The sequence below is a fragment of the Octodon degus genome, unplaced genomic scaffold (assembly GCF_000260255.1).
Source record: "Octodon degus isolate 3935 unplaced genomic scaffold, OctDeg1.0 scaffold00212, whole genome shotgun sequence".
Lineage (NCBI taxonomy): Eukaryota > Metazoa > Chordata > Mammalia > Rodentia > Octodontidae > Octodon > Octodon degus.
Genome location: NW_004524788.1, coordinates 2,781,658 through 2,798,112, shown reverse-complemented (window position 1 = coordinate 2,798,112; position 16,455 = coordinate 2,781,658). Strand labels below are relative to the sequence as shown.

Sequence of the window (16,455 nt, the reverse complement as noted above, 5' to 3'; positions counted from 1 at the left end):
ATAACAGCCACGCAGACAGGCCATAGGATCAAGCCAGCTGTCCACCAGACACTGGACGGCTGATAGTTTATAACTTTTCCTGCCTGTATCTCATTCTCTAGTTCTACTTGGATTTCTGTGTGCATTTGCTGTAAATGGAAAGAGGCAAGAAGAGGGCTCAAGAGTGGTATTAAGAATTGAGTAGGGACAGACTTAAAACTGAGAGTGTGCCAGGCATGGTAGCACCCAGCACTTAAGAGGCTGAGGCAGAGGGATTGCTGACAGTTTGAGGTTAATGTAGGCTTCAAAGTGAGTTCAAGTCCAGCCTGAACTGCATAGCAGTGAAGCCCTGTCTCAAAAGAGAAAAAGAAAAAATCCATGAGAGGGAAGGCCGGGTGAGTGCTGCCCATGCCTGGGGTTGGTCCAGGAGGTTTTGCTGCCTAAGGTCCTGTAAGCTGAAAAAAGGCGAAGGCCTGACTCTCTCTCCCTTCCCTCCCTTTCTTCCCCTACCTGTGAGTGCCCAGAAAGCTGAGTCTTGGTCATGCCCAGCTGCAGGTCCAGCACAGCCAAGGCAGATCCTAAACATACATTAAACAGCAGGTGACCATGAGGTTGGGGATGCAGTTGGCAGCATGACACCAGCCTGTGAGCACAAGGTTGTAAGTTCAGTTCTGCTGCCTGAGGAACAAGACAAAACTGAAATGAAAAGCCTAGTGACTGAGGTCCGGAAGTGTGCAAAGTTCTTCATTCAGATCCTTCAGGGGCATCTGATCCAAGCTGGCTCTTCCAGAAGGGTGTGTCCTGAGGATGTGTTGATCCCACTGGGTCTGCCCTGAGCCAGAGCTCCTGAGCTTGTGGTTCTGCGGTGGGACCTGAGGCAAGAATGACTAAAAGATAAGATGGATTCTGTTTACCAAGGCTTTTTTTTTTTTTTTTTTAAACTGAGGATTAAACCTAGGAGGTTCTACTACTCAGGCACATCCCCAGCTCATTTTATTTTAAGAAAGGGTCTTGCTAAGTGACCCAGGCTGGCCCTGACCTTACAATCCTCTTGCCTCAGCCTCCCAAGTAGGTAGGATTATAGGTATGTGCCACCACATCCTGCTATACAGCTTTTGAAAAGTACACAACTTGTTTCCTAGGCTGTGCAGGTAGGGAGCCTTTACTTCAGGATATTTGATATGTAAACCACTTTCTAGCAGGACCAAGAAAATGATTATGCTTAGAAATTCTCCATCTGTGAATATAGGCACTGGGGGAGGCAGTAGGTTGAGAGCAAGGAAAGCTTGTCTAACAGGAAAAGCAGCCCCTGTGTCACCCCAAGCCTGGATCTGGGGGCCTGTGCTCCCTCCATAGCTGTGTGACCTTATGCAAGTCCTGTCCTCTCTGAGTCTCTGTCTCATCTGTGAAACACAGGTCACCCAGCAGTCAAAAGGACTGAGTGAGAAGGCAGGAAAAAGTGCCATCCGAGGCCCTGTACATAGTAGGTGTTCAACCTAGGTGGATGGTATTTGGGGTAGAGCACATTTGATGATATGAACGAAAATGCAGAAAGGGACCCCACTGTCCCTAGGCCCGGGGCCAGGATGGCAGGGTGAGGGGTCTGGCAGGCATGACATAGCTGGGCGGGGACCACCACACCCACTCCTCTGCTTCCTGAAGGTCTCAGGGCCCCATCACCAGCTTCCCTCCACGACAGCCCCCACCCGGCCTCCGCGACTTGGGTGTTCTCATCCGTGGCTCCAGCCTGTCTGGCTCTGCTGGCGGCAACTGATGGGGCTCCAATTCATTATTTATTTCCTCCAGGGAGGCCTTTTCCACAAACTCTGAGAGCCACACTTACTGGACAGGGAAAGTAGAGGAGCAGGTCCTGGGCACTTGGGGTCTCGCAGGCAGCTGGACACCAGCTGCCCACCGTCCTCACAGAGGGCCCCATTTCATAGATGGGAGAAACTGAGGCTGAGAGTATTGAGCTGGCTGGGCCAGGGCCAGGGCCTCAGAGCTGGCACTGCACCCCAGGAACATCCCCTCCCACACTGCGGTGTGCACCCCACAGTGGATGACTGGTTCCATGCTGGTGGAAAAGCACAGGAATTCAGCTCTCCAGCCACTGTGGTTAGTACACATCCCTTCCATACTGCCAGGACCTGTGAGCCATGGGGAAAATCTAACAGAAATACACAGCTCTCAAAAGTAGGCTGGGCCCAGTGCCAGGCCCTTGCTTATCATGCAGGGGGCCTTGGGTTCCATACCTCACATGGCCAAAAAAGAGAAGAAAAATCCCCAGGAAGCAAAGTAGCTGACTTCACCCTGGTCACAGGAGAAGATTGGAAGCTGGTAGAAGCTCAGAAAGGAAGTGTCTTGGTAAGAACAGAGGAGCATTATCAGTGATTTCTGGGGAGCATGGATGAACACTTTCTCTCAGACTCGCTGGGGCCTGCAGGTCGGATCTTCATCGTCTTTATGTCTGGGGCTGGAGCTGCTGACCAGAGTAGGGTTGCCAGTGCTGGCTGAGCGGGCTGGGTAGGGCTCGGCAACGCTGCCCCTGCCCCAGCACAGCTTGTCCCCTGCCTTTGGATCTGGTGGGGAATGACAACAGCATGGCAGTGGCAGGCGTCCAGGGAACAGGCGTTCACATGTGCACGCATGCCACAGTCACAGTCACCAGAGTCTCTGAGGGTGAGGCAAGTCCTGCCCAACTCCAAAGCCAGCGCCTCACATGGAGCTCCCAGGCCCAGGGTGAGATAGGTAGAGTGAGGGTGCTGCCTGCCACCCTGAACTGGGCATCCACCCCACTACAGCACTGATGGGAGTCACCCCAGCCCTGCTCCAGCTGGGGACTCTGCTCCCCACCAGAGGAAGTTGTTCCTGTATTCATTCACTGGTTCACCTACACAGCCACCTTCTCTTTCCTCCTGTCCCCTTTACTTCCCAGCACAGTGACTGTGGGTCACTTATATCTGCCCTCCTCTTTCCCTGGGCCATTCTGAGAAGCAAGAGAAGAAATCCTGGCTTGGGCACAGTTGAGGGCCACCAAGTAGTCAAAGAATGGGAACCAAAAAAAGAAAAAGAAAAAAAAAAAAACTTCTGACATTGCCAGTCCTACAAATGTAGCTGTTAATTGGTAGGATTCTCACCCTGACTAACTATACATGCTGATACCTGTGAACTAAGTAACTTCACTGAAGATAGCAATGTGTAACACTAGGGCCATGCTTGAAATGCCTGTCATTCTGGTTTTTTAAATGCATACTTCTGAGATGGATTTTTTTTGGGGGGAAGGACTGGCTCAGGATGCCCTCAGGGCAGGTCTGGTATGGCTTGAGGATCTGGGGATGGAACCACAGCACAGCGTCCTGAGCCTGACTGCTTTGTTTAAACAGGCTCTTAAACAACTGAGATAATGGGCATTTTCTGAATTCATGCACTTACAATTATAAATGACAATGGAATACCCTTCTCTTACAAAACTAAACAAAATAGGGGATACAAATGAAGGACCATTTTTTATCTGTATATTCAAAATAGTTAGGATAGATATACAGCTACTTTCTCTTAATTCAGTGAATAGAAAGATTTGTACTAATAGTGTTTGTGGACAGGATATCATGTCTGCATCTTATACAATGAATAACCACTAAGACAACAATATGCAATGTATTAATTATTCAAACTTTCCTACTAATAGGTTTTGAAACTGTCTCATTGCTATTTGTTTCTCAATAAAATTATTTTAAAAAATATGGGAACAACTTCTGGCCTAAGGGGCTTTGCCCTGGAGCAAGGCTCCTCCTCACAGGAAGCACCACCCACACACTGGCCTGAGGCGAGGTCCTGCCTAGGCCTCTGGGCTGCTGTCTGGCCTCAGGGGGTCCTTGGGGTACTCAGGTACTCGGGTACTTGGGTACAGGGGCAATTGCTTAGAATCTTGCTGTCCTCTCTTCCATAAATTGATTTGTTCCCTGTTTAAAGGGCCAGGAAGAGAATGCAAATTCAGGTCCAAAGTTCATTTGGGGAAGTAAGTGATAGTTCACTAATTTTTCTGGTTAAAGTGAGTCTTGAGTTTAAAAAATGTGAGATTTTAGCAACAAAATTGGAATCTTCTGGTCAACTGAAAGAAGAGATTAGGTGCCAGGTGTGGTGGTGCATACCTGTAAGTACAGCACTCTGGGAGGCTGATGCAGGAGGCTGACAAGTTCAAGCTCAGCCTGGGCTGAGTGACTTAGCCCCTTAATATAGACAAATAAGATTAAAAAAGGTCTGTGGATGTTGCTCAGTGTGAAAGTTCTGGATTCAATCTCCAGTACAAAAAAAAAATTAAAAGATGAGGTTAGGTGTCATTTACTGAGCATCTAGTAAGTGCTGGGCATTCCAGAGATGTTTTCTGTAGGGTGACAACTAGCAGGCAGAAGTTTTTCCATTTTATTGATGAAAACACTCAAGCCTTGAAGGCCTTCCCATGGCCAGAGTTTATAAGTAAATGACAGGCGCAACTCAGGCCCCAAAGGCTGGCTCTCCTGGCTGTCACCTCAGGGAAGACCCCCAGGACTCCCCAGACCTTACCTCCTACCCACTCTGGTCACTGACAGCAAGGAGGTACAGCCCTCCCTGCCTTATCCTCTGTAGCCCCAGAGAGAGAGCAAGCCTGGATTCTCCTGGCCCTTCTGTGTGCACGAAGAGCTACAGACTAGAAACTCAGTATCTGCTTTCTGTCCTTTTTTTTTGTGGGTGGGTGCTGAGGATTGAACCCAGAACTTTCACACTAAGTTAATCCCTAGAGCACTTTTTATTTTGTGACAGTCTCATGAAGTCACTAAGTTCAGGTTGAGTCATGAAGTTGCTCACACTTGGAATCCTCCTGCCTCAGCCTTCCAGCTGTCCAGTTCCACTCCATCCGGTTCCCCTTGGGCCTTATCCCGCAGGTCAGGGAGACACTGAGTTGCCACATTCCCTTCGGCCAGCAGCGCCCCTACCTCATCTTCACTCTGTGCCGGCATCCTTCCGCCTAGCCTGTGGCTATACCCAGCCGGCTCATTCGCTCCCACATGATCCAAGGGCAAGTGTGATGAGGCTGTCGTCCTGCCGCCTCCACGCACAGCTCACTTCCAGGGGCGAGCACAGCCCTGGTGCAGCCTGGGAGCTGTGCTTCTCCATTTCAGCCATGGGAATGGCGGCCTTTTCAGGGGACGGGAGGGTTGTACCAGCTGCTTCCCCAGGTGAGTCCAGGTGCAGCGACACCTGTCTTCCTCTATGCCACCAACAGGGATGCCACAGAACCCTCTGCCTGGGGCCCTGCTGAACCCTGAACAGGTCACCACCTGTGTCAGGGAGGGCTGAGCAGCCTAAAGGGAAAATACAGTGGTCCCCTTAGCCCCCAAGCTGCTTTCTTCAATTTCCATTACCCATGATCATCCAGTGTCAATTTTTGTTTATTTATTTGTTTTGACAGCATTGAGGACAGGGCCCTGTGCCTGCTGGACAAGTGCCCTACGCTGAGCTGTACTCAACCCCAGCTTGAATACCTTACAAGGAAAATTTCAGAAATAAAACAGCTTCTGAATTTTAAGATAACTTTTACCTATAGCACATTGTTGTAATTATTTCATTTCATTATCTTACTTATTGTTAGCCTCTTACTGTGCCTATTTTATCCATTGGACTTTTTCACAGGCGTTATGTGTAGGGAAAGAAAGTACAGTAGGGTGCCGGCTGCGAATTCATATACCTACTGCGAGTCTTAGAACATACCCCTGAGGATCGCGGACTGTGGTCAGGAAAGCTGGGGACCATCCAGCAGGGCAGGCTTACAGATTTCTGTGTTTTCAGGTCCCCCAGAATGTGCCAGCAGTCCCACAACCCAGAGCATCTCAGACCCCAGCCCCTTCGTAGATGCAGGATGCTGGGGGACGTGTCTGAGGGGAGCAACATCAGTGCACACACAGAGCTCACTGCAAGGCCCCCTCTAGCCTGGTGACAGGCAGTAACTCTCTGTGACGGGGTCAGCCACTCAGCGGCTTCCATAGTCTGAGGGCTGCAGTTTCCGCACAGGCTGCCCTGTCTCAGGGTGCCCAGTGCATGTGTTTTCTCCCTGCACCCGAGCCAGCCTAGTGAAAGACGGCTTTAGACCGGGTGCCAGGTGTATGTGAGTCACAGATACCAGGATCCAAATGGTGTGTAGATGAACACAGATGTGTTTGTGTGTATGTGTGGTTATTTTTTTATTTTTTGCTCCACTGCACTTAAGTCATATTTTCCTATCCTCTGATCCAAGCTCTAAAAGCATTTTGTGGTATAAAATCTCCCATCATTTGATCCCCTCTACCGAAATAAACCAGCTCCCCTGCCGTCATCTTCCCTGAAAAGTGCCCGTGCGTCATGCTCTGAGGCTGGCAGGGAGAGGCTTTGCCCGCTTCAAAACACTTCACCATAATCCCTGCTGCACGGCCCATCCTCTTCACTCCCTGGAGGGCTGCTTCGGTTTCTTGGGTTGTTATTACTGGAATGCCAGCTGCTCCGCTTACAACCCGTCCACACAGAACCGTTCTGTCTAAGCAAGGCTGCCTTGCAAGCCTCTGCTTAGCTCATCTCATGGAAATATCATTTAAAAAATAAGTGCCAGTTCCATCTGCCCTTCCCTCCTGCCTCTGCTGTGTTTCTGGCCCGCCCACCCCTTGGCACTGATTGATCTAGTACAGCGCTGCCATCTCCCAGAGTCCTGCAGTGGTTGCTTGTCAATAGCTGGCCATTCACCCACTGTGCCTCTGGGGCCACGCAACTGTTCATTGCCTTCTTCGGAGTTGTATGAGAATTTAAATGCACCTTAACTATGTGGCATGGGGGAAAGAGTGGGAGCTCTGGAGCTGGACGCACTTGGCTCAGCCACGCACTCTTGCAGCCTTGGGCGAGCACGGGAGGATCAGTGAAGAGGAACATCCCCCACGGGGCTACAAAGCTCCTGCTGTAGATGGAATTGGTATTTAGGAAGGGTGGAACTGGTATTTAGGAAGTTGGTGCTCAAGGAAACATGTCAAATTTTCTTGCAAACAGTTCATGAACTTAGTTTTCCTCCTATTATTCATGTTTTGATTCTTACAACTCAGAAGAAAGTTTATACGTTGGGCATTTGCTAGACATGGTGGCACTTACCTATAATCCCAGCAGTCGGGAGGCTGAGGCAGGAGGATTGCTGGGAGTTCAAGACCAGCCTGGGCTACAAAGTGAGCTCAAGGCCAGCCTGAACTACATAGCGAGACTCTGTCTCAAAAACATATTATAATAATAATATAATAATAATAAGTTGGGGGGCTGGTGAGATGGCTCAGTGGTCTAAAGCACCTACTTAGAACAGGCTTAGCAAAGCACAGGGACCGCGGTTCAATCCCCCAGCACCACATGCCAGCCAGCCCCGCCCCCTGGTGGGCTGAACTGGCCACACACACACACACACACACACATAAATAAATAAATAAAAATTAAAAAAAAAATAATAATAATAATAAGTTGGGCATTGTAGTGCATGCCTGTAATCCCAGAATTCTGAGAAGCTGAGGTGGGAGAATTGCAAGTTTGAGTTCCTCAACTTGTTTTTGTTTTTTTGTGGTAGCAAGGATTGAATTCAGGACCTTGAGCTTGAAAGGCAAGTGCTTACTCTACTGAGCTATCTCCCCGGCCCGAGTTCCTCAACTTGTGATGGAGTTACTTCCCAGTAAACTTCCCACTGTAAAGTTGAGTGGTACAAGTCAACAATACCTTGAATACAACAGCCCATCCAACACAGTAGCTTAGCCCAGTATACCTTCAACATCTCAGAACACTTGTGTTAGCCCACAATTGGGCAAAGCCATCTTATGCAAAGTATCTCATAATGAAGTGTTGGAATATCTTACAGAATGTATTGAATACTGCCCTGAAAATGAAAAATACTTGGTTGTGTGGCCCCACATTCACACTCCAATGAACCATCACAAGTCAAGCCACGCTAAGCCCAGAGCACACATGGTTCAATTAGGTGGGGCACTTCCTCCTAAGAATCTGTAGGAGGGCATCATGTTAGGAGCTCCAGTCCAGCCACTCGCTGTGGCATTGGATATAGGATTCAGGGTCCCTGTCCCTCTATTCCCTTAGCTGTGCAAAGGTTGTAAGAGCAGTATCAGTGTCCCAGGTTGGCCTTGGGAGCCACTGAGTAGTGGCCTGAAGCATCTCAAATGCAGCCAGCACAGGGACAGCACCTCCTCTGGAAGTATTGGCTGCCCTGCTGCAGTTTTTAGGTGACAGAAAGGTTTGAAACACAGACTTAGGGGCCACTTTCATTCATCCTTATACAGCTGTTCTCAGCAGGGGTGGTTTTGAGAACGTGGAGACATGCAACAATGCTGGGAAACAATTTGGTTGTCCTAACGAGGGGTGAGTGTGGTACTGGCATCTCACCAATAGAGGCCACGGACACTGCTAAACATCTTCCAAGGCACAGAACACAGCACCTTCAGGGTAGAATTTTTTGCTCCTAAATGGGAGAGTGCTGTTAGAAATCCTGCCTAAGGGGCTGGGGAGACAGCTCAGCAGTCTAAGTGCCTGCCTGACAAGCTCAAGGACCCAAGTTTGATTTCCGGTACTGCCTGCCGTGCCAGTGTGCTTGGACCACAGGGCAAGCCCAGTGGCAGTGGTGGGGCAGCATAACTGCAGGAGCAGTGCCCGAATTTCCTGTTGTGAGGGGGTCTGCCTGGTGCTTCCTCCAGCACTGACCTCTGACCCATATCCTCCCTATCCTCTTTCAGATCTGTGCCATCATTGGTGGGACCTTCACCGTCGCCGGCATTCTGGACTCATGCATCTTCACAGCTTCCGAGGCCTGGAAAAAGATCCAGCTGGGCAAGATGCATTGACATCCTGCCTGATCCACTGGCCAAGGGTCAGGGAGACCACCAGCTCTGCCTCCAGCACCCTGTCTCTCTGGCCCAGGATCTGGCTGCATCCCAAAGTGTGTGTGGGAGGTGGGGGGAAGGTAGGAGGTGGTTCCAGGCTCTGTAGCTACCTCTCTTCCCCATGTTTAATGTTAGATAAATAACACTGGCTGGAGTGGTGATATTCCTTTCCTCAGGAGCTCCAAAATGACAGGCAAGGGGTCTCTGCTCTAGGAATGTTGGGGACCATTCCTGAAAGGGCTACAGTCCCTTCCTTCTTAGGGAATAGCCCAGAATCCTTATTGACCAGCTGTCAGCCAGGCTTTGACAATCCTGCAGTGTTTCCCCAACCCCATTTGGACACACTAATCACTTGCTTTCCCCTCTGGGCAGTCAGTCTGGACTCTGGGACCAGGCTGCCCAAAGGTTCTGATGCCTGGAGCCTTCAGTGTAACCTTCCCGTACAAGCCCCTGAGGTTTGACATTGTCGCCAGAGTGCTCCGTTCCACCGAATCTGTCCCTGGCCAGGCCTCATCCCTTATCCCTCCCTCTGTCTAGTGATTCCAAGAAGCAGGTGCCCAGTTGCTCGGGTAGTCTGCCTACTGATGACAGGGTGGGTCACAGATTCCTCTCTCGCTCTTGTTCTTCTGAACACCCGCACCAGTGTGCCTCAGCTGCTGTGCTGTGTGGCACTGACATTTCTTGGTGGAAAGGAAGGCTCCGATGGGAACTACTGAGGCAGGAAGCGGAAGCCATATGACTGGGAAGTCATCTTTAGAGAACCAGATAGATGTGGCTTGTCTGCTTATGTCCACAAGGGAAGTCTCCTTCCCTGTAACCCACCAGTAGTCCTGTCTCAGCCTCTTCTGGACAGCCAGCATTGGTTCTAAGGATGTAGCTGGGGGAACGAAAGAGAGTCAGCCCTTCTTCACCCTTCAGGCCTCCCGCTCTGAGGCTGCCCTTGCAGAGATGCCCAGCTCTTGTATCTCTGCAGCCCAGTATGGCCCAGGTGCCGTTGAGTTCCCCTGCTGGCTGGCCACCCACATTCCTAGCCCTGGGGTGGTGGACCCCAGTGTCTCCCCACTTGCTGCTGAGGGGGGTTCCTACCCCACTGCTCTCTCTCTCTCTCATTCTTCCCTTTGTGTCCTGAAAGGGAAGGGCAGTGGTCGCGGCAAGAATTCCAGCCAGGGAATTTTAGCTATGCTCTCTTGTCCCAGGGAGAGGGCCCTGCCCATTTTTCATTTATATCAAGATTGTTTGCATACTTTTGTAATGAGGGGGAGTTTCCAGTAGAAGGATTTTTTAAATTATCTATATATGATAGCTCAAGTCTCTGCCACTTGTAGATCTTGGCTCTGATTCCAATTAGCAAAGCTGTCCCTTTTGCATATGAGTTGACTAATGTGTGTAAAACTGCCATTGGTTATTTCTGGTATCTGTGGCCACTTGGATGGATTTTTTAAAATTCTGTTCCCCAGTTACCAAAAGGAGTCTGTTTGGTGTGTGAATATGTGCACCTGTACAGGATGACAGGGTGGGGTGGGGGTGGAAAATGTATGGCATGCACATGAGTTGAAATCCTACTTTTATGCATTAAAAAAAAAAAAACTCTGAGGATATGGGGGATGTCAGTTTCCTATGGAAGAGACACCTCTGGCCTATTATTCTTACAAACAAAATCTCCAAGGGAAAAATGTTTTAGTGCTTTCTCCACTCATTGGGTTTAAATAGATTATTAAAGTGCTGATTTTCAGAAGTAATGCTCTGTGGTTCTTTCTGCTGTGGCTGTGGCTGGGTAACTGGGAAGCTAGAATCAAAGTCCAAATGGAAGTTAATTCTAGAAGACAGAATTGGAGATGTTGGAAAAAAGGATCTTTTGGAAACCAAGAGAACCATATAGGATACTTAACTCCTCCAGACTTTTGACCCTTGAGAAATTCTAGTCTCTATGCTGGTCAGTTGAAGGAGAAGGAAAGCTCTTACAGAAGGGGCTTGCTGTGCACAAGTTTGACCATTGGCACCCTTATTCCAAATATTGATAAATGAAGAGAAATCATGGTATCACTGTAGTCTAAGGGGAAGGGAGCTCTGCAGCGCTAGATACCTGGACTCCAGATACCTGTAGGACCCAATTGTGTTTAAATATTGATCAGAAACAAGAATCTTATCTCTGGTTTATGCTGAAGTACCAACTCCTCCTGGTGGTGGGGATGGAACCCAGGGCCTCAGGCATACTAGGCAAGCACTCTACCCCTGAGCTACATTCTTAGCCCGCTGCCTCAGACAGTTATGTTCTAAATTGGGTATTTCAGTGCAAAAAATAAAAATAAAATAAAGCAGGACAGGAAGGGGTGGGGGTGAGTTCATGGAGATAATGGGAAAGTCAAAATATCTTAAAGGAAGCTGTTCCTGTTTTAAATTGCTACAGAATGTTCCTGGCCGGCTGCTTTCTGGCTGGGCAGCCTCAGTGCAGGCCCTTAACCTCTCAGGGCCTGTTTCCCTGAAGTGGAAACGGGGATAGTAAAACAACTACTGTAAGACTTTTATGGTCTGCCACTGAATCAGTGAATGTGTTTTAGTTACACATGCTCATAGCCTACTGGAAGAAAAGCAGAGAATACCATAAAGTTAAAAGAAAAATTAAGGTTTCCCCATAACCCCAGTAAGCAGAGGTGGTTGTTAACATTTTAAGGCTGCCTTTCTGTAAACAAAATAGTTTACAGAAGCATTCATACTGTTCATATTATTTGACAGTTTCCTTTTTCTGTAATTAGTAAACATCTTTCTAGGCTAATAAACATGAAACTTCCGCACCCCCTCCCTGTGGCAGGAATATAACCCAGGGCCTGGAATATGCTAGGCAAGCACTCTACCACTGAGCCACATCCGCAGCCTGGAATCTCATCATTATCTTTCTGGGCTGCAAGATAACAAATAGCTAGATGTGGAGGTGCATGCCTGTAGTCCCTGCACACAGGAAGCTGAGGCAGGAGGATCCTCATGAGTTTAAGGACACCCTGAACTACATAGTGAGACCATATCTTTAAAAAGTAAAATAAGAGGGCCGTCAAGACTGCTCAGCAGTCTGAGCGCCTGCTGAAGGACCCCTGCAAGCTCAGGGACCAGCATTCAATCCCCTGTCCCGCACGTTGCACGGGCCCTGCCCCCAGGTGCAATGAGCCAGGGAAGGAGTCCGGGCATGGTGGCCCTTGCCTGTAATCCCAGTGCTGGGGAGGCTGAAAACAGGAGGATCACTACTAGTCCAAGCTGTGAAGTGAGACCCTGTACCAAATACATTAAAATAAAATTAATAGCCACGGCGAGTATCTAATGGTAGAACATGTTTATGCTTTGCTCCTTCTCACTCAGGTCCTTAATTTTCTCACTTTCTGTAAAAGAAGTGATTCACGACGCTCTTTAACAATGAAATGAGGCATTGTTTGTACACCACCGCTCACCACGGCTGAATGAATCTATAGCTTATCAAGACTGGCCATTCTTATTCACCGTCCAGCAAATAATTTTTCCCACTTATTAAGCTTTTGCTGTGTGCCAGTCATTATGCTAAGAGTTCATTTAATCGCGACAACAAACAGATGACGTATTATCTTTATTCCCTTTTCTCAGATGAGGAGAGTGAGTGATCACAAGACTAAAGATCTTATGCAAAGCTACAGAGCCAGGAAGTAGTGACGCTCCAAAGCCCAAGCAGGTCTGGAGCCAAGTCCCACATTTCCCACATTCTTCCCCACTGCTGCTTCAGTGATATAAAATTCTGCAGTGGGCACTTGCTGTGTGTTAGCTGTGGGTCTCCTAAACCAGTCCCTGGGCAGAAAGGGCACGGAGGCATGTAGAAGATGAGGGCCAGAGGAGTTGTAAGTGAAAGAGTGAACTTGGGAGGGGATGGGTCCATGAGGGCTGCCCTAGGAAGGAAAACCTCTGTTCTATAAACTGCACACCTGGTCTTGCTAGCAGCACCTGCTCCGGAGCTGCGGATGAAAAAGTGAATCTTGACTCAGAGGTCTGAAATAAAATCTAAAATAAGACCAACAGAGACACATGGCCTGACTAGGAGTACCGGTAGATACGTGTTTAGCCATTTCACCACTACCGCCAGGGGGCGCTGCTAAGCCCAAAGAATGTCTAGGATCTGCCTGAACGTGGCTGCTGGTCTTCGAATATTTCCTTTCCGAATGTTGCGGTCCCCTTCTGTTAAAGGATCGCTACAAACTCATGTCTGACCTCCGACCCAAAGTAGGAGAGTCACAGACCGGAGTGAATGGTTGAACCGAAAGGCTAGAAATAAGGAATGAATGTAGGCTTTGAGTCTTGCAAAGAACGAGTCCTTGGATCCCTAACCTAAAAGCAGAGGAGGCTCAAAGCTTTTGCCTTTCCTCTGAGCCTCGGTTTGGGGCGCCTTCGGCGCTGTGCGTCTCCTGGATTGCAGACTGCAGACCTTACAACCCAGAGTCCGCAGCAAGACTGTGAGGAGCAGTGGGGTGACTTCCAATCACAGGGAGCCGAGGGAGGCCCGGGCCGGGCCCGGCGCTGGGCGGGGCTGAGGACCGAGATGGGCATGGCGCGGCCATGTGGGTGGGGCCTGGCGAGAGGACGGAAGACCACAAAGTCCCAGAGGCCAGAGTCTCAGGAAAATAATTGGTCCTCTTCCAAAGCGCTTTCAAATAAATAAATATGAAAACAAGAATGAAGCCACTGACGCGCCAGCCCAGTCGGCCCAGCGATGCACAATTCATGAGAACAAATCCGAGCTGCTGGAACCTACTCCTCATGAATTCATGGCCTAACGGATACAAAACAAAAACAAATCCCTGTAATTTGGGAGGCTGAAGCGGGACTGCAAATTAGACCCCAGTCTGGGCACTGCAGTGATTTTTATTTTTTTTTTTCAGAGTTTTATTGATAAACAGATAGCAATGAGACAGTTTCAAATCAAATCGAAAGTACAGTTTCAACAAATAATACACTGCATATATTCTTCTTAGTGATTAATTGCTGTACAAGATGCGGACTTGTGATCCTATTTACAAACACCATTAGAACAAATCATTCTATTCATTAAGAGAATGCAACTATATATCTATCCCAACCTCTTTGAATACACAGATACAAAATGGACATTCATCGGTATACCCCATTTTTTCTAAGTTCCGTTATTGAATATTATAGGTGTGTAAACTCAGCAAAATATTCTAAAAGAGTCCAGTAGCCCATAATAGCGTTGGGTCTTCTGTTTAACTGGCAATGTCAGAAATTATTGACCTGAGTCCCCCACAGCTCAACTTAACAGCATGGCTTTATTTCTTATATTTCGTCTTCATACTTTTCTACTGGATGGTTAAGACCAAGGTAAAGCAGGACCTATGCAACAAGAGTTGTAGCTTTTTGGTCTGAGAAGGTCAGTGAAATGCCCTCAGGATTTGTCCTGAGATCCTGTACCTCAGATTATAGAACCTTTATCAGTGCAGCCATGTGGATGAGTCACGGCCATTGCTTGGCCAATGTGCTCTCTGTGAACGCCTGAGAGAGTGTCTTCTCCCCATGTGACTCTCCTTAGGCCCACTCTATGTCATCGATCGCTTTCCTCTTTGGCCCCATAATCTCCTTGATCAGAAAATTTGGGACACTACCGAGGTACATGACGTTACAGTACAAGTTCTCATATGTCCTGAGTCTTAATTGACCTTAGAAGGCTAGGGCCAAAATGTTGGCTTTCCTTGTAGCCCTCCTTTTTCTTTAATTTTGGTCTGCAAACTTAGGTTGTTAACCATCCAGAAAAAAAGCTTATTGTTATTATCAAACAATTTGGGCTATCAATCTTTTTTTTTATTTTATTTATTTTGTGTGTGTGTGTGTGTGGCCAGCTCAGCCCACCAGGGGGTGGGGCTGGCTGGCATGTGGTGCTGGGGGATCTAACCGCGGTCCCTGTGCTTTGCTAAGCTTGTTCTAAGTAGGTGCTTTAGACCACTGAGCCATCTCACCAGCCCTGGGCTATCAATCTTAACCTCACTATCTCACTGCATTTCAAACATCTTAGGCATAATAAGGAACAGGTATTTTTCATCAAGTATTGATATGTTGAACTTTAAGTCCCTACATAATATGAGAAAAAAACATTTAAAAATTAGATTATATTTTAAAAAATAGGATAAAGAATTCTATGCTTCTCATGTTTGCACGTAAGTCCAAAAATCTCACCATATACAACCTTGAAGCAGGACAGTCCCACAATATTCCTTTTCCTGTCTCTTGCTTTCATTCACCACCCCCTTCTTCTTGAACATCCATTTACCCGAGAGACATCTTAGCAGCAACTGGCATGTCATGACAAGCCGCCCATATTCAGAATACCACAATGACAGGCACTCCCAACATGAAACAACTGTTACGAATTACCATCTGCAGTGCAGTAGCTTAGTTCCCAGGTATCAGTATATATAGTTAGTCAGGGTGAGAATCTTTCCAATTAACTCCTAGATAAAAGAGTCTTCTGAATATTCTCAGGATCATTGCCTTGCTCATCTTTTACATATAACTGCATGGCTTAACATTGCCATGTTTCCTAGCTCATCTCCTTTCCCTCTCTTGATTAGTTAGTCCTTGAGAACTGCAGTGATTTAGATAGACAGGATTGCCCTGTGTAGCCAGGTTGGCCTCATGTTCGAGGTGGGCCTCGTCAGCTTTCTGAATGCTGGAATTACAGGCATGCACCACCACTCCCAGCTAGAGAGATTTGTTTGAAAATACAAAATAAGATAAGAGGATAGAGGTGTATAGCTCAATGCAGAGGTCCTGGGTTCAATCCCTAATCTCTGGAGGGGAAAAACCAAAAAGACTTCTAGAGTGTAAATATGTTTCTCTGGATTGAATGTAAGTGCTGTATCCTTCCCCCCGTCCCCCCCAAAAAAAAAGAAAGAAAGAAAAGAAAAAAGCCGGGCATTACAGGCACATGCCTGTAATTATAGCAGTGTGTGAGGAGCAGGGAGACAGGATTGTTCAAGTTTGGGGTCAGCCTGGCCTACAAAGTGAGCTCAAGGCCAGCCTGAAATGCATAGTGAGACCCTATCTCAAAAAGACAAAAAAGGGGCCAGGGAGATAACTCAATAGAGTAAGCGCTTGCCTGGAAAGTGCAAGGCCTTGAGTTCAATCCCCAGTAGCACCAAAATAAATAAATAAATAAATAAAAAATAAAATTAAAAAGGAGAGGCAGCATACTTTGCCAAACAGCCAGAGTGGCACATTTCCCCATTTGTATTAAATACAGAAAGCTAACACTTGCACCATCAGGATTAATGACAAAAGTCTAAGTATGAAGTCTCTGGGAAACATGAGGGCCTGGCCTTAGGACTCTCCTGGAACAAGCCCCACACACAGAGTTCTGGTCAGATTAAGAAAAATCTGACTGGAATTCAATGCTATATGCCAGGCACTGTTGTAGACACTCTAAATGGATTAATTTATTAATCCCCACAGCAACCCTATGAGGCAGCTACTAAAATCATCCCCATTTTAAAGATGAGAAAACTGAGACAAGCGTGGAGGTCATCTCCAAAGCTCT

At 47.8% G+C, this 16,455-nt stretch overlaps 1 protein-coding gene across 1 annotated transcript in view; it reads left to right on the top strand.

Annotated features, from left to right (window-relative positions):
- Ergic1 (endoplasmic reticulum-golgi intermediate compartment 1) overlaps positions 1 to 10,473 on the top strand; it is a 107,555-nt gene extending 97,082 nt beyond the window's left edge. The window contains exon 10 of the mRNA XM_004644839.3: positions 8,754 to 10,473. Within this exon, the coding sequence (XP_004644896.3) occupies positions 8,754 to 8,861 (108 nt within the window). The 3' untranslated portion in view covers positions 8,862 to 10,473. The remainder of the gene's footprint in view (positions 1 to 8,753) is intronic.
- The last annotated feature ends 5,982 nt before the right edge of the window (positions 10,474 to 16,455 follow it).